At 42.7% G+C, this 22792-nt stretch overlaps 1 protein-coding gene across 1 annotated transcript in view; it reads right to left on the bottom strand.

The window, feature by feature from the left end:
- NDRG1 (N-myc downstream regulated 1) overlaps positions 1–22349 on the bottom strand; it is a 54502-nt gene extending 32153 nt beyond the window's left edge. The window contains exons 1-3 of the mRNA XM_065398619.1: positions 22302–22349; positions 7295–7373; positions 3386–3421 (exon numbers count right to left, since the gene is read on the bottom strand). Of these exons, the coding sequence (XP_065254691.1) occupies positions 3386–3421; positions 7295–7357 (99 nt within the window). The 5' untranslated portion in view covers positions 7358–7373; positions 22302–22349. The remainder of the gene's footprint in view (positions 1–3385; positions 3422–7294; positions 7374–22301) is intronic.
- Positions 22350–22792: the final 443 nt, after the last annotated feature.

Genomic DNA, 22792 nt, shown 5'->3' with positions numbered 1-22792 from the left:
TATAGTGCAGCAGAAACAGTTGCACTCAGTTATTTGGTAAATCAAAAGTGGGTTGTCAGCCATCAAACTTTTTAACTGCGATCATTGTAAGGAAAAGAATTATGACCAATAATGTCTACCAACCCTTACCTGCTTAGACAGGTCCTAAATTTATGATGCAAAACCAAAAAGTTTATGCTCTATTCTGCATCAGTTTTAGCATAGATTGGTATTAAAACAGCTCCCCTCATGTCTAGAATTTCCAGTGCTCATGAATTACGATGTAACAATTCCAAGTGATAACTCAGGTTTTAGGGTTAAGTGCCCAACTAATACTGACCAACACATCCAGACTACATTTGCCAGCTTTCACACGGTAAATAAGCACCCTGACTGTCCACAATAAGACAAAAAAAATCAAGCTAATCCCATTTCAAAACAAGGCCAAAACAAGCCAATCCCAAGAACCCCACCACTCTATGTGACTGGATCCCCCAGCATGCAGTCTGAGACTATGGTGGGCCCACTGTGCACCCCGACTCTTCCCCCCCCCCTCGTCCCCTGCTTGCCCCCCCTTGCCAGGAGCAGATAAAAAAAACAAGCCAAAAAACTAGTCAACAAGCAACTCACAAGCCAATTAAACCAAAAACAAGCCCAATTTCCACTCCCCCCCCCCCCCCCCCCCCCAGGTTTGGCATGTCTGATCCAGACATGAGAAACAATTTAGGAGTTAATTATGTCAACTTTTCCCTTGTTTTTATTATGCTCCTTAGTTGAGCGCTTCCACACAGAGTAAAGGTATTAGCCATATATATTTGGATTAGATTACATAAACTCTTCAGGACAGGGACTGTTTTGCTGTATGTTTGACAGTGATAATTTCCACTATCATAATCTGGCTATTTCTCTCCCAAGTCCTACAGTTCAGGTGGGTATATAAAACAGACTGCCTACTCCCAAATCTCAAATTGAATTACCAGCTAAAACATCTCCTGAAATTCAAATGTCATTGCAGAAGCAGTCTATAGCAGTGGTTCTCAACCAGGAGTCCGGGGGCCCCCAGAGGACCACAAGCAGGTTTCAGGGGGTCACCAAGCAGGACCAGTGTTGGGCCCGCTGGGGCCCAAGGCAGAAAGCTAAAGCCCTGCCATGCAGGACTGAAGCCCAGGGCCCTAAGCCCTGCCACCTGGGGCTGAAGCTGAAGCTTGAGCAACTTCGCTCCATGAGGCGCCCTGTGGCACAGAGCCCCAGGCAATTGCCCTGCTTGCTACCCTGTACCACCGGCCCTGGCTTTTATATGCAGAAAACAGTTGTGGCACAGGTGGGTTGTGGCATTTTTATAGCATGTTGGGGGGCCTCAGAAAGAAAAAAGGTTGAAGTTTTCATTAACTGGAAGAAATAAAGTCATTAATTTGCAAATATTTTAGATAGCCCCATAAGATTTTGAACAACATTTCTGAATCTAAAGGTAGGGACCCAAATCCATATTTAGGCATAAAAAAAAAAATAGGCCGATTTCTTCCCCCCCACCCCCTTCCCTCCCAAGGTGCTGATCAGCTTAGCTCCCATTAACATTTGACTTGTGGGTGCTCAGCACCTCTGAAAAAAAATTGCCACTTATTTAAATACATAATTTTAGGTACCTTAATTAGCAGCACATGTGTGCTCTTCCTTATCACCAGTAGCAATTCAACATACTGGACTATCGTGTTTCAAAAAGAAAAATATATAATTGCTACTAAAGATGGCAGATGTCTTGTAAGGCAGAGCAAAGAGAAAGATCATAGATTTGACACAAAGTTATTGTTGGCTAAATAATACAGTCAGGACATTGTTGGTCTGGATTAGTGGTGGATATATCTGAATTTTTATTTTTGGTTTTTCATTGCAGTTAATACTCTGATTTATAAACCAAGCAAATTTGAAATTAAAGTAGTCAGAATAGAGACAGGACACAAAAGGTCATTTAATCAAAATATTGCAATACTCCAGTTAGCAAACTTAATCTGGGATTCAGATTAATTTGGAACAATTGATCAATCTGGACCCAAACAGGAAGCTTATCTTCCACATGCTGCTTAAAACAAAACAAAAAACAAACAAAACCACAATAGGAAATCACATGCTAACTAGTTTATTCCATCAGCTGTTGCAAAAACAACCAAGCCTGCTTTTGCAACAATTCTTTAGCTAACTACAGTTATAATATTTAAGATACAGACTGTCAAAAATCATAAAGATAGAAAGAGGTCTTACTTCAATGAGTGCTATAAAACAGATATTTACTGTAGATAAAACACAGGAACAAGCCCCCATGAGAAGATGCACTTGAGGGTTTGGGGTTCTGGTTTCCAAGAAAAAAATTGCTTAGTTTATTAAGTGCTGTATATTTCATAGCAAAATTGCACAGTACTCAAGTGAGAATGCAAAGAGATACATTTAAAGTATACTGTACTTTGCAAGTTCACATCTTTCCAGTATCTACTTCCCCAAATTTAGTCATCAGCAGAAGTCTGACACTGTATTTAATGCCGGTCTCATTTCTTTGAGGAAACTGCATCCCTTGGACAAGAATGATAAGTTAAGGTCCCCCACCAAAAGGGTAGGTTTTTTTTACATGGTCTATGGGCTCTGGCAAATTCTGATGTATGAACAGAGGAACAATCTTATAGTCCTTACTCAGACAAAACTCCCATTTGAGTCAAGTGTGAGATGAAAATATTTTTCCATTTATGTTCACATTTTCCATTGTTTCGAAGTTACATCTCTGCAAGAATAGGAAGCAGTGTTTCTGGACATTTGTTTAGATTAGCCTGATCAACTATCTTTAGCAGTATCCTCTTTCGCCAAACACAAGAGCCACTGCAACTTTAAGTAGTAAAGAGATTGAAGAATTTGGGAAGTCTTTGAAGGCCTGATAGACAAGTGTGGCTAATGGGAAAGACATCACTTTTTGAACTGGATGTGGAGGATTCACAAGTTTAGAACTGCAGACCATGGACTTTGTCTGCTCCTTACTTGTAATTTTTCCAAAACTTACTGCTTTCCACTGCTCAACATATGCCAAGAATCTCTTGGAAACTAGAAACTATATACAACTGAAGACATACAAGACCTACCTGCCAAGAGGAAGTGCACGTACTTCACTGCAATATAACAATTGATTTCACCTTCAACCAGGTTGCCAGTCACATCCTCTTTAACAAAATGCAATGCTTTTTCCTCTTTAAGTGGATACTTCCTCAGAACCAGTTTCTGAAGACCTCTCCTGAATAGTCCTCTTTACAACATTATGAAATAATTCTGATACTATTCAGCTTCATGCTTTGTAATTATACACTTGATCAGATTTTGCATAAATTTTGATTTACCAAATGGGAGAGTGGAAAAAAGTGTTTTTACTTGCCTGAACATCAAAATCCGGAAGAAGGCGAGTGATTGCCTGTGAAGAGAGATTTGTAATCTATTAATGCAGATATGCATTGCAGCTGCAAAGTTAGTCTGAATTAAATAAGTATACACTTATGTAAAGCTCCCAAATTTACAAAAAAAGACCAAATTCAATAGCACCCCCCACCAAAATACAGTAAGACTTCCATTACCTTCAATGGGAGTTTTACTCAGCAAGTGAAGAATTTAGCCCCAAGTATTTTACAGACACTAGTTATGCTTCAAGAGATGTACTTGCTTAATTTGTAGAATGTATAGTGAAGTACAGAGAAGCTAATTCATTACTTTAGGTTAATCATTAAGTCAATGGACTGAGAACAGAGAATAGAATCCAAGAATTTTAACTTCCATTCCTTGTTCTAGCAGCTAAGTAGCACTCTTTTAGGGCTTCCCTCCACTGGAAAGTTGCATTATGTTAGAACAGTGGTTCTCAACCAGGGGTCTGAGACCCCCTGGGGGCTGCAAGCAGGTTTCAGGGGGGTTGCCAAGCAGGGCCAGCTGGGGCAGAAAGCCAAAGCCCTGCCACATGGGGTTGAAGCCCCACCACCCAAGGTGGAAGCTGAAGCCTGAGCAATGTAGCTTTGTGGGGCCACTGTGGCAAGGGTCTCAGGCAGTTGCGCTGCTCACTACCACCTAAAGCCAACCCTGGCTTTTATATGCAGAAAAGCAGTTGTGGCACAGGTGGGCCATAGAGTTTTTAATAGCATGTTGGGGAGCCTCAAAAAGAGAAAGGTTGAGAACCCATGTTTGAACGAGCTGTGAAAACGTTAGTGCATGTTTATGCAGCTGTTACTCATTTATGTGAATTTCCACTGAAGTCAATGGGACTACTTGTCTGTGTAAGGCAGGAGAGATTTAACCCTCAGCATAAACAAGAATTGTGATGCTTAACCCTGGTGTCCGCCCAACATTAAACACTGCCCAACACAAAGTAGGCATACTGTACCACCCCCCCACACACCTGCAAGCCAAGAGGGTTTATAACCTCCTTAAGACAATAAAGAGCTAAATGTATGCCATCTTAAATATTTCTACATGCAATAATAAAATAAACAATGTGTACATATTCGCTGCATAGATTTTGAGAACAGAGAATTTAACTAGGAAGGAGATGGTGGCTGAGGACAATATGGATAAGAGCAGCAGGACCTAGAACTTCATATTCATCAAGCTACACCAGGGAAAGGGCTGAAAGGAAAAATATACATGCAAAAAGAACAAACAGACCCCCCGGGGGCAATGAGGCCCCAGAAGACTAAACCAGGATACTTTAGTGCAGTGGTTCTCAAACTTTTGTACTGGTGATCCCTTTCAAATAACAAGCCTCTGAGTGAGACACCCCCTTATAAATTAAAAAACACTTTTTTATATATTTAACACCATTATAAATGCTGGATGCAAAGCAGGGTTTGGGGTAGAGGCTGACAGCTTGCAACCTCCCCATGTAATAACCTCATGACCCCCTGAGGGGTCCCAACCCCCACTTTGACAACCCCGCTTTAGTAACTAACATTTTGGTCTTGACCAATAGCATCATGATAAACTATCAATTAGAAATATAAAATGAGGCCTCAATGGAATGATTGCTTTATCAGAAGTCTGAGGGTATGTCTACACCCAGCCGCTAGTTCGGCGGCTGGGAATTGAAGTTCTGGGTTCGACTTATCGCGTCTTGTCTGGACGCGATAAGTCGAACCAGGAAGTGATCGCCGTCGACTGCGGTACTCCAGCTAGACGAGAGGAGTACCGCGGCGTCGACGGGGGAGCCTGCCTGCCGCATGTGGACCGAGGGAAGTTCGAACTAAGGTACTTCGAACTTTAGCTACGTGATTCACGTAGCTGAAGTTGCGTATCTTAGTTCGAATTGGGGGGTAAGTGTAGACCAAGCCTGAGTCTGGATTACAAGAGGGCTACAGAAAGCAAGGTATTTATATTGGTAGCTAGGCAATATCTCATTGTGCAGTAAAATATAATAAATAATATATAATAAATTAATGGAGATATCCTATCTCCTAGAACTGGAAGGGACCTTGCAAGGTCATCAAGTCCAGCCCCCTGCCTTCACTAGCAGGACCAAGTACTGATTTTGCCCCAGATCCCTAAGTGGCCCCCTCAAGGATTGAACTCACAACCCTGGGTTTAGCAGGCCAATGCTCAAACCACTGAGCTATCCCTCCCCCCATAACGGCAAGTTTGTAACCCCCAAAAGCATCAGTGTTGCAGGGTGAGAAGTTTTTGAAACCTCCTAGAGCTGGTCCTGTTTTTATTTTTTTTTTACATATATTAAAGAAGAAGTCCTCCTATCTTGTAGGAAACGGGTTTTGTTTTGTTATAACCAGGAACAATGTTATACATAGGAACATGTCAGATAGCTATGCTTTCTACCATTAACATTTCCAGAGCCAATTCATTTATTCACCACAGGGTTCTGTGGTACTCTAGAGCTGGAAGGCAGGTAAATAATATGCATCCAAAGAGATTGTACGCTACTTAGACTGTGTGTTTAGAAATAAGATAGCATCTTGGGTCAGAGCATGTAATATATTCCTCTTTTGCTCAATAAGACCAATTTTTCATCTGCCCAGGACAGAGATCCAGAGAGTTCTGCAGCGTTTTGTTAGAGATGTCAACACCTTTTAGAAATAATACATGCTTAAGGCGAGACTTCAGTGGTGAGACATTAAAGCTCAGTGCTTCTCGTCTTGCAAATATCACCCCGAATTTAAAGTATGAAAAGAGGATCTTTGTTTCTGAACAAATTACCTGCTCCTCTTACCCAGATTCCAAATTGTTTTCATGCAAGCATTCTTGGTAATAGAGGAGACTGGAGAACTATTTTAACACAACTGAAACAAAGTGGTTTGTGAGTGGATTTCCAAAGTTTTGAGGTGTGTAACTAAGCTTAATGAAGGTGGGTGGATGAAAGAGTTACAAATATAGGAATTAAGAGTTCTAGCATGGAAAACAGTGCAGAAAGCTGTGCAAGATTTACTGTTGCCAGGAGTTACAGCCACATGTTAACAAGACTTAGGGTATATGTCTACACTGCAAAGTTGTAGACAAAATTAACAGAACAATCTGGCCTACGTCTGGGACATTGGCGCTGCTTCATGGATCATTGGGATGAGATGTTCTAGGACTACTGGTGCTTTCCATCCAAGTATACAGGTGATCTAGAATATGGAACCAGAGCCACTGAAGCACACAGTGTTAGCGCTATTGATGATTAGGATGGCCATGAAACTTGAATGCTGTGGACAAAAGAGCAAGTTGAAAAATTCTCCAATACATGGGGGAAGACTACTAACCTTAAAGTAGAAACAGTGGTATAAACAGAGAGTAAGGGTGAGTTTACAGGTTTTGCGCTGTTTTGAAGTGCTTCTAATCAGTACAGCTTATTTCTGTAAGTTGATCAGTAAATATATACAAATATATAACTGCATCCACATTAGAGGATTGCACCAATGTAATTATCAGTTTCTAAACAGATAGTCAAAGTGTATAAAAATTATGCAGACCAGCCCTAAGCATGAGGAATGAATGGCTGAAAGGAAAAGAGAATGACAACCTTCCTTGCTCTGTGGGTCATAGTATGACCTGTATGAAATTTTATTTCCAAAGATGGGAGGCGGGGGGGGGGGGGGGAATTGAGTATACATGGTTTGTTTTTTAATTAGGACTACATAACAAGGCCCAATCCTACTCTGATTATTTTCAGACAGCAAGATTAGCCCCCAGTGTTTCCATATACCTAACATTTGCTTTTTTCTGAAAGGATTAAGAATTTAACAATTTTTCAGATGAAGAAAAAATGCAATTCAAGCAAGTCCCAGATTACAAAATGTAACTGTTTAGTTAAAATTACCTCATCTTTCTCTACCAGAGGTTTCACCTCTGCGAGGTGAGCATCCTGGGGTTCTGTCGACATGGTTAGTAGCTGATATCTGCAAAGATCAAGAAAGCTTCAGCATATTTGTTATTTTATACAAAGGAGTTTTAAACAGATTGGGGGGGGGGGGGGGAGAAAACCACCAACAACAACAAAAACAGACCACTTCCTACCTCCTAGAGTCTCAGATTAAAGATTGTGAATCTGCTGGGAAACATACACCCCCCCCCTTCTCTCACCCCCACCTCCCTAGTTAGAATATGAAGGTTACAAAATCAATTAACACTGCACAGAAGTGAGGCAATGATTCTATAGCAAAAAGATAGAATGTGTTCATGTCACTCAAGGGTGTATCAAAGCATATGCACAAGGAGTCAGAATCAAGGTTGCATGGGTAATTACTTCCGATATGTCCAAATCCAAATATTTGATTTTGTAACCCTAGTTGTTCTCCCTCCCCCCCCCCCCCCCCCCCCAATTAGACTTTCCCCATGTAGTTTTCTATATTTATGGGAGTGGGAGGGAATCAAATCCAGTACACTCATTAGCAGTTTTGGAATCTTGGACAGATTCACAGCACTGAATTCTACCACTTTAGCTAACGGAGTAACCAATAGCAAATATAAACTGATTCCGTCCATGTAGACAGCCACAAGAGGGATAGGGATGTAATACACTGCTATTTGCTGGACAGTAGAAGAAAGGTGGGAATCAGGATACTTGCATTCTATTCCTGGTTCTGGGAAGGGAATGTCGTCATCGAAGACCAGAAGTAGGAGACAGCATAGCTAAGGATATGGATTTGGCACAGTCTGAAAGGTAGTGTAGCTAAGTGGATAAGATTCTGGATTTATTCTATTAGACACCAAGTGCACAGTAATCTTAACACGACAGTGGTAAAGGTGCAATCTGAACTCAAGACGTATGGTTCCCAGACCAGTACACCTAGGCTAATATGTTTTTTGATGTGGGAAAATAGGCTGGTGCAGGCAGTTTAAAACTTCACCCTGAGCAGTGGTGATGGGATTTCCAGAAAATTAAGAAGCAAGTGTTTAACAAATGCAGCTGTGCAAAGGCACAGCAAGTTTCCAGAATTTAAGAATCTGGATTATAATTCATCCAAATTAGATGACATTTGGGAATATTACTATCCCCTATGAAAACAATCCCTCTGTCAAATTTCAGTTCCAAGTTTTCTGCTCCAAACTCCTGATTAATCATTTGTATTGTGGTAGCACCAGGAGATAACCTCACTATACTAGATATACTAGTCTGGCCCTACCCTAAGGGGCTTTCAATCCAAGTATGATCAAGTGCTAGCAGCAGCACCCTGATCAGACATTTCTGCAGCATGACGACTGCAGGTCCAGCTGGAGGAAGTTAACCATTTTCTATTCAGGGATTATGAGTAAGGTTGCGGGTTTGTCAGAGGTCATGGAAGTCAGATTCCGTGACTTTCTGTGACCTCTGACTTCTGCAGCGGCTGGTGCGCCTGGCTCAGCGGCAGCTCAGGCAGCCCCTGCTTGGGGCAGTCTGGGATCACTGTGCCCCCCATTCCCGCCCCCAGCAGCAGAGTTTGGGGTGAGGCAGGCTCTGGGGTGGTGCTTACTGGGGGGCTCCCCAGAAGTGGACATCCCCCTCGCTCAGCTCCTAGGCAGAGGCAGCATGCAGAGTGATAGCTTCACAGCACCCATTGGCTGGGAACTGCAGCCAATGGCAGCTGCGGGGGGTGGTGATTGCAGGTGGAGGCAGCACGCAGAGCTGCGTGGCCATGCCTCTGCCTAGGAACTCAGCAAGGGGGATGTCACTGCTTCCGGGGAGCCCCCCAGGTAAGCGCTGCCTAGAGCCAGCCTCACCCCATCCTGTGCCCCAACCCCCCTACCACACCCAAACTCTGCTGCTGGAGGGGAGGCATAGAGCCAGGTAGGGAGCCCGCTGCACCCTCCCTCCCTCCCCTCCCCCCCCCCCCCATCAAGTTTTAGTCAGGGGTATATAGTAAAAGTCATGGACAGGTCATGGGCCATGAATTTTTGTTTATTGCCCATGACTTACTAAAAATACCTGTGACTAAAACAGCCTTAATTATGAACACCTGGGTGGTAATTACTGGGCTAAGGATGTAATTGGGAGGACACAAGTAGAAGAAACAGGAAGCTAAGAGTAACTGGGCTAAGGAGGAAGGCTGCATGGAAAGCTCCTGCTACAAGATGCTTGTGTTATGTTCTGTGTGTAGAAGTGCAGAGGAATAAAAGATACACATGGTGAAAGGGAAACAGCCTAGGCATGTTTATGACAGTGAGTTGACACCAAGTACTAAAGCTATTCAAAGTGGTCAGGAGACCAAAAAAAAAAAAAAAAAAAAAAAATTACTAGCATGACTATTTTCCACCCAATCTTGTTCTCTGAAATGGATTTACCATTTTTGCTTAAGTTTTTCAGAAAAGTTTCAGCCTGAGGTAGAGAGTAGGAATAAAAATTTTCATCTAAAAAATTAGAAGTGTCAGTTATAAGCAACTGACAATGAAGGCAAGGGAAAATGTTAGGCAACCTTGAACAGAAGTCTATGCAATCCATAGTCAGGTACTGTTCACAATAAATGCACTATTTAAAAGCTAGAGATAGGTCTCTATTGTCTGATAGCTAAAACAGGGATACTGTGAAATAAAGTTAACCTTTCACTGAATTCCACAATATGGACTGAAGAATGCAAAAACAAAAAACTGTCATGCTTTGATACAAATCCATTAGTTTCAATTCAAGTTCATAAAAGTAATGCAAACATGGTCTTCATGAGCAATTGTGAAAGGTAAGACTGCATTTTTCCAGTATTAGGTGGGAACCACACCACAACTTGTATTTTTGTGGTAGAAATACCCATAAGTTTTTACATGGAATGGTTTAGGTTTCCAGGACATTAGAACACAAAACAGAAAGGATTTAAAAAGCCATGCCAGAAAGAATACCTTAGATATCTTATGGCACTGAAAATGATTGTTTTTGCAAGAGTTCAAAGTTGTTACATTATGTTTAGTAAAAACTAAAGCTAGGAAGTGCTGACCAACATGCTCCTCCACTACTTCTGTGAAGATCTAAAGAGAAAAAGCTTTGTGTGTAACAAGATTTATTTGATATCTGGAAATCACTGGATCTTCAAATCGTACTTCTGCATCAGCTCAGGCATTTCTGATTTAGTATGTTTTCCTTCTATCAATTAAGAGCACTTGAAAGATTTTCAACAAAAGCCAATATTCCTGATATAATTGGCATAGTATTGTTCCACTGATTCAAAGACTGAAGCACAAACAGTATCTGACCTCAGTGAGCCAATTTATTTTCTGAAGAGAAAGTTGCTTGGGGAAAGTGGTTTTACACATGTTCACTGCAAGTTTCATTATGTTTAAATAGGTGCTGTGTGTTGCCCTCTAACACTACACTGTAGCTTGTAGTTGATTTAACGGCATAACTTTCCTGGATCAAAATAGTTTTTCCCTGCCCAAGTGCTCAATACACAAAGTTCATCTATATTTGCAAGCATCTGTGTAAAGTTGCCAGCACCAGGGAAAAACAAAACCCCAAGGTTTTCATTTCACTTCACCAGGTCAGCTTTTGGGTCTATATTAATTGAACATCCTGCCAACATATTCAGCAGTAGGCTCCCACAAACTTGAACCTGGTTATTAGATGCAATTCCAGCCAAGGTAAAGGATTAAAATTTCAAAAGGCTCACACATGATTACTGAGGAGAATTAAAGCCTTAATGCACCTTAATTATTGGAACAGAGTCTTCTCAAAAGTGATCAAACATCAGTGCTTGCCAACCTGCAGGAGCAGAATCACATTAGCTTATGGCAAGGCAAGGGGAACAGGAAAGGAAACCTCAGTTCATCCATTACAATGGGGGCTCCAACAAAAAAGTGGGGAATCTCATTAATGTTTTTAGGCCCTATCTACATTACACTGGTGTAGCTATAGCAATCCTCTAAAATACATACTATGCTAACACAAAGAGGGTATTGTGTGTTGGTGCAACTTGATCTTCAATAAGACACTGGTGCAGAGGATCTACATTATGGGTCTCCTACAGAAGTAGAAGAAAAAAAGACGTTCAATTAGAGCTAGTCTACACTGGCAACATTAAAGCGCTGCCACGTCAGTGCTTTAACGTGGCTTGTGTAGTCACAGCAGAGCACTGGGAAAGAGCTCTTCCAGCGCTCTTAAAAAACCCACCTCCACAAGGGCCATGGCTCCCAGCCCTGATGCACTGTCTACACTGGTGCTTTACAGCGCTAAACTTGCTGTGCTCAGGTGGATGTTTTTTCCACATCTCTGAGCGAGAAAGTTGCAAGCGCTGTAAAGTGCCAGTGTAGACAAGCCCTTAGACAGGCAAAGTGTTGCCCTAGGTACCTCAGATAAGTCAATTATTCCTTTGGTAAAATAATCTTTTCAGTTCTAGTGATAGTGTTCAAATGCTGCATAATTCAGGAGTTGGGGAGTTTAGTAATCCCTTGCTCTATTGGACTATTTAGAAAAACTGATGAGCACAAATCCATGGGGCCGATGCGCTGCATCCGAGGGTGCTAAAGGAGTTGGCGGATGTGATTGCGGAGCCATTGGCCATCATCTTTGAAAACTCATGGCGATCGGGGGAGGTCCCGGATGACTGGAAAAAGGCTAATGTAGTGCCCATCTTTAAAAAAGAGAAGGAGGAGGATCCGGGGGAACTACAGGCCAGTCAGCCTCACCTCAGTCCCTGGAAAAATCATGGAGCAGGTCCTCAAGGAATCAATTATGAAACACTTAGAGGAGAGGAAATTGATCAGGAACAGTCAGCATGGATTCACCAAGGGGAAGTCGTGCCTGACTAACCTAATTGCCTTCTATGATGAGATAACTGGCTCTGTGGATGAGGGGAAAGCAGTGGATGTGTTATTCCTTGACTTTAGCAAAGCTTTTGATACGGTCTCCCACAGTATTCTTGCCACCAAGTTAAAGAAGTATGGGCTGGATGAATGGACTATAAGGTGGATAGAAAGCTGGCTAGATCGTCGGGCTCAACGGGTAGTGATCAATGGCTCCATGTCTAGTTGGCAGCCGGTTTCAAGCGGAGTGCCCCAAGGGTCGGTCCTGGGGCCGGTTTTGTTTAATATCTTTATGAATGATCTGGAGGATGGTGTGGACTGCACTCAGCAAGTTTGCAGATGACACTAAACTGGGAGGCGTGGTAGATACACTAGAGGGTAGGGATCAGATACAGAGGGACCTAGACAAATTAGAGGATTGGGGAAAAAAAAAAAAAAAAAAAAAACACTGATGAGGTTCAACAAGGGCAAGTGCAGAGTCGTGCACTTAGGACTGAAGAATCCTATGCACTGCTACAGACTAGGGACCGAATGGCTAGGTAGCAGTTCTGCAGAAAAGGACCTAGGGGTCACAGTGGACGAGAAGCTGGATATGCTCAACAGTGTGCTCTTGTTGCCAAGAAGGCTAACGGCATTTTGGGCTGTATAAGTAGGAGCATTGCCAGCAGATCGAGGAATGTGATCGTTCCCCTTTATTCAACATTGGTGAGGCCTCATCTGGAGTACTGTGTCCAGTTTTGGGCCCCACACTACAAGAAGGATGTGGAAAAATTGGAAAGAGTCCAGGGGAGGGCAACAAAAATGATTAGGGGTCTGGAGCACATGACTTATGAGGAGAGGCTGAGGGAACTGGGATGGTTTAGTCTCCAGAAGAGAAGAATGAGGGGAGATTTGATAGCTGCTTTCAACTACCTGAAGGGGGGTTCCAAAGAGGATGGAGCTCGGCTGTTCTCAGTGGTGGCAGATGACAGAACAAGGAGCAATGGTCTCAAGTTGCAGTGGGGGAGGTCTAGGTTGGATATTAGGAAACACTATTTCACTAGGAGGGTGGTGAAGCACTGGAATGGGTTACCTAGGGAGGTGGTGGAATCTCCTTCCTTGGAGGTTTTTAAGACCCGGCTTGACAAAGCCCTGGCTGGGATGATTTAGTTGGGAATTGGTCCTGCTTTGAGCAGGGGGGGTTGGACTAGATGACCTCCTGAGGTCCTTTCCAACCCTGATATTCTATGATTCTATGCTCCTCATGGACATTGGCTTACATCACAAAATCACCCACAGAACCCCATGATGGGCAGGAAAGATCCATAACTCAAATCAAGTGTGTTGGTACATTGATAATTAGAGTTTACCACCACCACTCTTGGACTTCACACAAAGCTATAGAAGCAAGGAACTAATATCAGTCACCCAGAGATCTTCTACATAACAAATCGGGAATTGCTCATGAAAGAAAAGACTGCAGTCCATACTCTCAAGATTCTCCAAAACAGACCATCCATTCCACTCTCCAGTAGTTCAGTGAAGCAAGAGATAGTAGGAATGGGAAGGAGTAGACCCTGGTCCAGCTTATCTAGGCTGGCCAACTGTATCTGTTTAAGTGCAGAATGGATGACCCTATGCTCCAAAAAAGTAACAGAGGGTCCTGTGGCACCGGACCCTCTGTTACTTTTTACAGATTCAGACTAACACGGCTACCCCTCTGATACTTGACACCTATGCTCCAAGGGAGCCCTTGCTGGAAGCCTGGTTTACACTATAAAGAGTCAAGAGACTCAGCCAAAGAGTTCTCCCCCTCCCCCTGTTCCAAATCTTTTAATGGACTACATTTTATATTCTACAAGAAGTGTAATTTAGCTTCAGTACAGTTGAGTATTCAGAGGTCACACAAGCAAGAAGTTGGTGTGACAGATACACAGCTGAATTTACCCTTGCCTAAATTGCATTCTCTCTTCCTAGTTACCTGATGGGGCGAGGAGAATGAAAATCTATGGTGTGGGAAAGACTTAAGACTGACCAGTTCATAAGGCAATTTCCATCTATCAGCTGCTATAATATTGATTGTAGTGGAGAGAATACTTAAAATAAGAATATATAGTGAGAAGGTGTTCCAAGATGCAGGACAGCACTGCTACCGCAAGCAGTACTAGTGAGTAGTTGGAATAGTACCCACTACTTACAATTCTGCAACTCTTGGAATGGTATGTGCTTAAGTGGGGAAGGGATAGCTCAGTGGTTTGAGCATTAGCCTGCTAAACCCAGGCTTGTGAGTTCAATCCTTGAGGGGGCCGCTTAAGGATCTGGGGCAAAATCAGTACTTGGTCCTGCTAGTGAAGGCAGGGGGCTGGACTCTATGACCTTTCAGGGTCCCTTCCAGCTCTATGAGATTAATATGTGGAGATATACCTATTATTATTATTAATAACTGTCATGTATGTGTATAGATTACAAAATAGTTTACTACTTGTACTATAGAAGCTCCAGTAATGGACCTGAAACACCGCTGTTCTAGGTGCTGCACAAAAAGCAACACAAAGATAGCATCTGCCCCATAAGAGTTTATAGTCTAAGCAGAAGAAGAGAGTGATGGATACAGTCTGATGGAGGAGGACATGGTAAACAGCGAGACAATATGGGTCAGCATGATAAATTGTTAAATTAAGGTTCTAAAACATCCTCAGTACTCCACAAAAGTTGGTAATTGAAACTGATGAGATAATCCTTAAACTAGTAGCAAGTTAAACATCAATGGAGGGAAAGTGACAAAAGTCCAATTGTTTGACACTAAAAACAAAGAAATTTTACATGATGCCCAAACAGGCATTGTCAGCCTTTTACTGGACCACTTAGACTATTCCTGTTGCTAACAATGGGAGCTGTATACTGGTCTGCCCATGAATGGCATTGACAAAATAATAACAGTAATAATGAGTTAACACCATCACTGTTTTAACTGCACAGGGCCCTTGAGCTTTAGAAAAACTCCATCTCAGTTGAACTACAGAAGACAGGAATTCAATCAATGGAAGCACCAGTGTATAATACTGCAAAATTTAAGCTATATTCATCAAAGTAGTTCAGCTTTCATTAGAGGTATTTTTATAAAGAGATCTGAAAAAAAATCAGTTTCTCAATGTTTGACTAATTGGAAAGTCATCTTGCCATAAAAATTATTATGATGAATAAGTATTCAGATAGTTCATGCACAAGTGTCAGCCTACACTTTGTGAACAAACTATTTAGACTATTCACTATGTTACGTGGGAAGACTGGTCACTGAAGTCACATATTTTCTATGTATTGACTGAATTATTGGTACTATGGTGAGGTCATCAGCAGCAATCCCTAGATTCAAGGATGATCTCTACCACAGATTAACATATGGGTCCTGAGAGGATTCAGGAGTCCGATCCTGGAACCACAGATCCACGCACAGCATGTGCAGACATTTCCTGGTACATCAGCTGCCTGCTGGGAGAAAGTCCTCTTTTTCCTTACTTTTCTCTCTTCAGCTTCAAGGACAAGGCACTTCTGCTCAAAGCAGGCCACTGCCTGATGGAGGATGTTGGCTGCTGGCTTACTTCTCCCAACTTGTGATATCTGGTTTTCTTGATATACGCTTTCAGTTTGCCTTCGTAGCATTTCCTCTGGCCACCATGGGATCCCTGACCATGGGTGAGCTGAGAGTAGAGGCTTGGTTTAGGAGGTGAGAATCTGGCATTGGCATATAATAGCCAGCCCAGAGAACTCATTGTTCTTTTTGTTCTCCTATGATAAATCTATCTTAAACTCAGCATAGTTAGTTCTCTGAAAGTTTCCATTTGCACATGTTCAATAGAAGTTGTTCTACATTTGCGCCTTAACTTTCTGAACCTTCCTACTGCTTGCTTTCTTGTCCACCCTCTACTTCAAGTTACCCTTTAGTCTAAGGGAAAGTGCACTGATCTGGAAGCTGTGACTTGGCTTTTCCACAGATGGGTGGAAATTTGGGGTATAACACAATTTATTATAAAGCAGAGCCCCATCTACCCTAGCAAGCAGCCAAATATCAATCTGAAGTTGCACATGGTCACTACTGGCAAAATTGGAATCAATAAGCAGATTCATACACCTTGCCATGCACCAAATTATCATGCTTGGCTTTGCTTTCAGTGAAATTCAACTATCCAACCATCAAAGGATTTGGAGCATTATTTATTATTAACGAACAGTACCCCAGATTCCTACTTCAGTCCACCTGTTCTGGCTACTAGAGCACACTCCTAGAGCCAGGATGAACACTCAGGAATCATGACTCTAAAGCATTTCATTGCTGTCGGGCAGTCATGCAATCCACTGGCAAAGTGCCACATCCCTCTCCAGTGGCTACTCCACAGAGAATCAGTTATTACTGCCACCAATTACTTTTTTAGCTCACTTATGCGAAGTCTGCTCTGTTTGTAACAAGTAGTGTTTATTTGAAAGGAACTGTGTGGTAGGTCTCCAGCTATGCAGATAAATACTATTATTGACAACTGAAAAAGATTTAATAGAATTGTAACAACTGAAAGGGAAGTAACGCAAAACAAAAGGAACACAGGAAGTGTTGTCTGACACATTAAAATCAGAACTGTAAAATTCACGTGCATCCTGCTTTGTGCAAACATAGGTCTGGAAAATATCACCAGACTACTCAGTCTTACATCAGCAAACACACTGTATATCTATGCTATACAAAGTCAAATTTGGCCTATGGAATTGGGGATAGTCCAGAGACAATAACATTCTGTTATGCGAGTATGAAGAAAACAGGCCTGATCCTGCACCATCCACTTGATCTAAGAGTAAGTGGAAACTGACTTCTTTAGTTCAAGGTGTAGGGGCTTCTTCTACTCTTGGGGCTAAAGGACCCAAGACTGATGAATATGATGTCTGCATGTATGTGAACCATGTTCTCCTGCCCAAGGAGCTCCTGCTACTCTTGATGAAGTCAATGTGGAGAACCCACCAAAATCAAGCACTATTTAGGCTGTGTTATATTCAGATATAACTATTTGAAGTGATACATATTCAGGAATAGTTCTGAATTGCTTCTTACTGCTGCTATTCCTTTAACATACATTAAAATAAAGATGGATAAATTTATGAAAAGAATCATGTTGGGTTGCTTGTGATGCAAGGGACTGGACTCATGACAAAGGAGCTCCGTTCCAGTCCTATGTCCACATCATTGCACGGCTGGAAAGATTAGGTTTTTATTGTGTCAGTAAGGGTCATTTCACCATGCACAAACCCATGAAAAAATATTTTCATTGAGAATCAAAATTTACAGATAATTTAAAATGATAAATGCTTGTTTGCCTAACGGTAATGGATATTATCCAACAAAATTATAAAAATCTAATTCTGCCAAGCCTCATAGCCAAGCAGAATTGGCGATGGGGATTACATCCAGCCAACTGTTCACTTCATCTTGATCAAAGAATGCAGAAGGGAGAAGGATAGGGAGGAGAGCATGATTGGAGAGAATTACTGAAGTATTCAGTAATCAGTGGTACTGAGCATGATTTTCAAGTGGCCTCACCCAGATTTTAGTCATCTTCATTGGCATCCAAAGCAGTATTTGAAAAGGGTGTTGCTGTCCACTGCAAGCCTTATATAAAAAGTTTAAGGCTACCTCACGTGTTTCCAATGCCAAGGAAACTATTTTCTTTTTTAAAAACATGCACCTCTGAGAAGTACATTGTGACCCAAGTACAGCTTTTAAGAGGATGGAATTTACTATTTCTTCCTCCTTTTGCTATAGAGCAGTAAGACTCACTGAGAAATTCTTGTACAATTGCATGACATGATGGTACAAATTTTCCAAACACCAATCGACTTCCAAATATGATTAGTTATAAGGCAGTGATGGGAGGAAGATTAATATTGTGCATGCAATTTTGATAAATGGTACACCAATTTTCTAATATTACTTCATTTTGTTTTGGAAGAAAGTAGTAATGTGGTTATTGATAATTGCATGCATTTTGTTCTTAGTATTCTTCTGTTCAAACTTGCTTTATTATTTAAGGGACAAGAATGTGAAACTTAGACCTGAACTATAGAAAACTGAAAATGACTACAATGATTCCGTTTTTTTTTTTTTTTTTAAATAATCAGCATTTAGTCATTCATTATTTCAATGACTGATGCATGCAATTACTGCTTGAAGTTCTCACTGCTACCACAATAATATTCCTTCAAGCACTCTGCAATTTCTATTTTGTTGTTCAAGTAGGATTTGCTCATTGGTACTGCATGCTGGCACAGTCTGAACTAATTCCATCTATTTACTTTCCCAGGTTTTTCCTATTTGTTTCATACAACTAAAAAACACACTTCTAGACTCTGGAGAGGACATATGTTGAGCTAAAGAGAACAAACAGTTAACTTTCCAGAAAGGCCCCCATGGTGCATATGTATGTGGTTGGTAAATCTTAAGTGCAGTTTTTATTAGTTTTGGAAGACAATAGAGTCTACTGGATAAGGCACTGGATTGGGAATCAAACCACTTGGATTCTGTTCCCAGCTCTGTGCGACCATAGGTAAGTTTTTTGCATTTGTCAGGAAAATCAAAATGACACTTTGTTTTGAGCTGACCCAAATCAAAATACTTATTGTTGTCAAATCAACATTGACCTTGGTCAGTTGCTGCAGTGTCTCATGGGAGTTGTAGTTTGAGTGCCTTGTGAACTCATTCTCTTTAATAGACCTGGCTCCCCAACTGGACTACATCTCCCATGATGCACTGTGGTTCCATATCTGGTTGAACCACCACTGTTCATCATTCAAATCCCATGACCACACTGTATCATGGGAGATGTAGTCCAGCTGGGGAGCCCAACCTATGAAAAGAAGAGGGGCAGGAGACAGCATGGCAGCTCAGGTGGACACAGATTAACATCACTGACCCAAAGTGTTTTTATTTTCTTCAAAGAAACAAACATTTTAGTTTAGAACTATTGTAACATTTCAAATCAGAAGTGTCTAAACAAAACAGTGATGTTTCCAAACTGATTGAATAGAACTTTCTGTTCCGAGAAAAATTAATAAGATGTTTTGTTCCAAAACAAATGTGGAAATGGAAATTCTGATTTTCGTCCAGATTTATTAATAAGTTTTCAAAAAAATACAACCACACTTAAGTGAACTAGCACCAATACTTCATTTAGGCCAAGTATTCTTTTTATCCTGTAGCACAAGAGTTCTGCTTTGTACTACAATTTCAAATAGATTTAGCAGTCCAAAGAATCTTTCTGCCCTAGTTCTGACAGCCATTGTCCAATACAGTACATTCAACTCTTTAAAAACTTCTAGGCTGTGCTCACCACAAGTTTGGCTGAGTCTAACCATTATCCTATGTGTTCATTTCCCTACCATGTGACAGTTTTCATGTCTCTGCTCACTCATGCTCATTTTAGAAACTCTGGGCCCAAATTCTCAAAGTTGAATGCCAACACTCAAGTCTCAAGAGACTACCTAGCCTTAGTTTTTACCCCAGTTTGAAACCATTCCACACTATAAACCCTATGTCATGGTATCTGTGCAGGTTGTACTGCAAAGTACTAGGTAAACAAATTTCTGTAATATTCCTATTTACATTAATCTATCAAAAATTTTCATCCTCACTGCATTAACTGTGTTTTCATTGTATTGAGCCCTTTACAATGACTAGCTCAGACTAGTATTTCATAAAGGATTGTACACACAAAAAAGATACACTATACAGTTTCTGAAAACTCGTGCTTTCCAAACAGACTAATGCACAAACTTGCATGGAAGAAATTTACTTGTATTCTGGGTATAGTCTTTTTCTCTTGCTTCCAATTTACTTCCCAGTTTTACTATTTGATCTGTAAAATCATATTATTCTTGCAGTGCATGGAAGTATCTAGAGCATAAACACACCACAAACAGCACTATGTGTTTTTATCACATGCATAGGAAAGGCATTCTGAGTCAAACTATGCTAGAACAAGGATTTTAGATTAATGAATACAAGTACCTGTTGGTCCCAGCACTAAATTTAAAGTGACATAATTTCTAATGCATGTGTCTGAATTTTTGCTGCCATTGTTACAAGTTACATCTGATTGTTGGAACTGCAAATTAGACAAATAATGTTTCTCCCTATTTTTAGTATTTATTTTGACCTTATGACAAGTCAGTTTCTCTTTGCATGTCTTTTACACAACAGGAGACCAAAAAAAAAAAAAATGTCAAACATAGGAAATCATGACCCTCTAACTACAACGTTTGGCAAGGACACTCAAGGACAGCTATAGGGCCTGAAACCACCTTTGATTTTTTTTTTTTTTTTTTTAATTTTTTACAATTTTCTAGATTTCAAGCTGACCATTTTACAAACCAACCATTTCCCTTTAAGTTACTTCTTTTGGTCCTCCAAGATCTATTTTTAGATGATGCCCTCAGACTTTTCAGGAGAAATTAACACCAAATGTTTACTGCCATCTTACTCATTAACCTCTGCAAGCCTTAAGAAGGGAACACTTCTTGGGGGCTGTATAAAACAATGGGTAAGATACAGGGGCACCTCAATTTGCAAGCATTCCAAAGGAAGGCAGCAACACTAAAAAAAATATCCTTAACCACACACTTTCACCCAATTCCATCTTCAAAGCAAGATGCTTTGAACATGAATAGTGCCTCAGAAGTATTCAATATACTTAAACTACAGCTATAAACACATAGTGAGACACACAAGAGTAAACAATGAAAACTGATCTGTTGCAGTCAAGGCTGCAGTTGTGCTAGAAAATTTGGTAGATATGGCTGAAATACACTAATAACTAACTTATGTAATGCCGTTCACACAAAGATAAATAGTTTTTCAGTTCCAAACCCTTCCCAATTCTGTAAGTGCAAAGAGGCTGAATCATAGCATCAGCATCTAACAGGATTCCAGCTGTTTCACTGCTTTCAGAGAGGGGCAGGGAGAAGAGCTGGGACATCTGCTATGGAAACCTGAACTGCCAGTACTTTGCATCTCTCCCATTAGCCACAAGTCTCCAGTGAGATTTCCAAGCCCTAAGATTCTAGCAGACTTAATATAGAGCCCAGCTAGTAAATTTGTTCAGATAATACATTAATAACTGGCCAAACTGAAGCAGTCCATAGGTACCAGGATTTCCCCCAATTTTTCATGGTCCAGCTGGTGGACACTATGGATCTCACCCATCTTGACTCCTATCAACACACTGCTGCTGATCCTGCCTATTCCATTCCTTCCCCTCCCACCCATTCCAACCAAAGAACACAAGGGACTAACTTCCTCCCCAGGGTGCAGCCCTCAGATTCCACACCTCCCCTGTCCGTCATACCCACCCACAGCCAGCAGGGACCCTGCCAAGCTGGAACATTGGAGCAGAGAGAGGGGCAGGTGCTCCTGTTCTCCAGGCAGGGCTCTGGGAAGCAGGGTGAGGGAAGGTAGAGGAGCTCAGTGCACAGCCCTTCCAGAGCAGCAGAGCCACACTGGCTGGGATGCTCAGCCCTCAGAAGAGTCACACTTTGGGAAGTTAAGTAGCCCTCCTTCCAGCCCGCCACAGCAGAGCAGCTCTGACCACTAGGTCCTGTGGGAGTGAGCGAAGGCTTGATCCCCACAGCCATGGGGGCTAACACACCCACCCCGCAGGACAGGGCACTTGCATCCGGGACAGCAGCACCAAATTAAGCCCACTGGGCCCCCTCTTCCCTGCAGTCAAGGGGGAGAATGGGGGCAAGCATGCCCGAGGGGCCCCCTTCCCTGCCCTGGGAAGGGGGAGAAACATGGAGGAGGGGCATGGCCATAGGAACCCCCTTTCTCTACCCTCAGAAGCGTCTAGGGGACAATATGGTAGGCAACGGCCGAAGACCCCCCCCCTTCCCTGACCCGGGGGGGAGAGAGAATATGGAGGGCCGGCAACGGCCGAAGGACCCCCCCTTCCCTGCCCTGGGGGGGGGGGGAAGGATATGGAGGGGCCGGCAACGGCCGAAGGACCCCCCCGTCCCTGCCCTGGGGGAGGAGAAGTGGGGGGCGGGCAGGGTCCGCCCCTTGTTTGCGGGGTTTCGCGGACGAGCGGGGCAGGAGCCGGGCTAGCGCCGCTCACCTAGCGAGGGAACCACCGCCTCTGTCTGTCTCTGCAGCCGGACCCCGTTCCCCAGCCAAGTCACAAACCGCCGCGATCCTGCCAAGCCGAGCCTGTCTGGGTCCGAGCCCCCGCCTCGCGAGGTATTTATACCGCTCCGGCCCCGCCCCCCGCCGCCGCCGCCCCCGGGGACTCCCCGCCCCGCTCGAGCGCTACCTGCGGCCGCCTGTTGCGCGGGGCTCCGCCTGTCCGCGGGCGGGGAGAGGCGCGCGGCTGGGCTGGCAGAGCCCCCGCCCTGCCCTGCCCTGCCCTGCCCCCGGGCCCGCGCTGTGCGCGGAAGCTGAGGGAAGCTACCCTGGCCCGTGAGAGGTCCAGGCTGGCACCCTCCCCCTGGCCCGTTACAGGCCCGCCCAGCTGGACCTGAGGCTGCGGGGAGCTGGGCCCCGCCTGCCGCTTTGGGCCAGGGATAGTCACAAAACCACCCTTTGGCTACCAGCCAGCCAACCCCGCAG

Source organism: Emys orbicularis, chromosome 2 (genome assembly GCF_028017835.1).
Source record: "Emys orbicularis isolate rEmyOrb1 chromosome 2, rEmyOrb1.hap1, whole genome shotgun sequence".
Lineage (NCBI taxonomy): Eukaryota > Metazoa > Chordata > Testudines > Emydidae > Emys > Emys orbicularis.
This window is presented reverse-complemented; position numbering and strand designations above follow the sequence as displayed.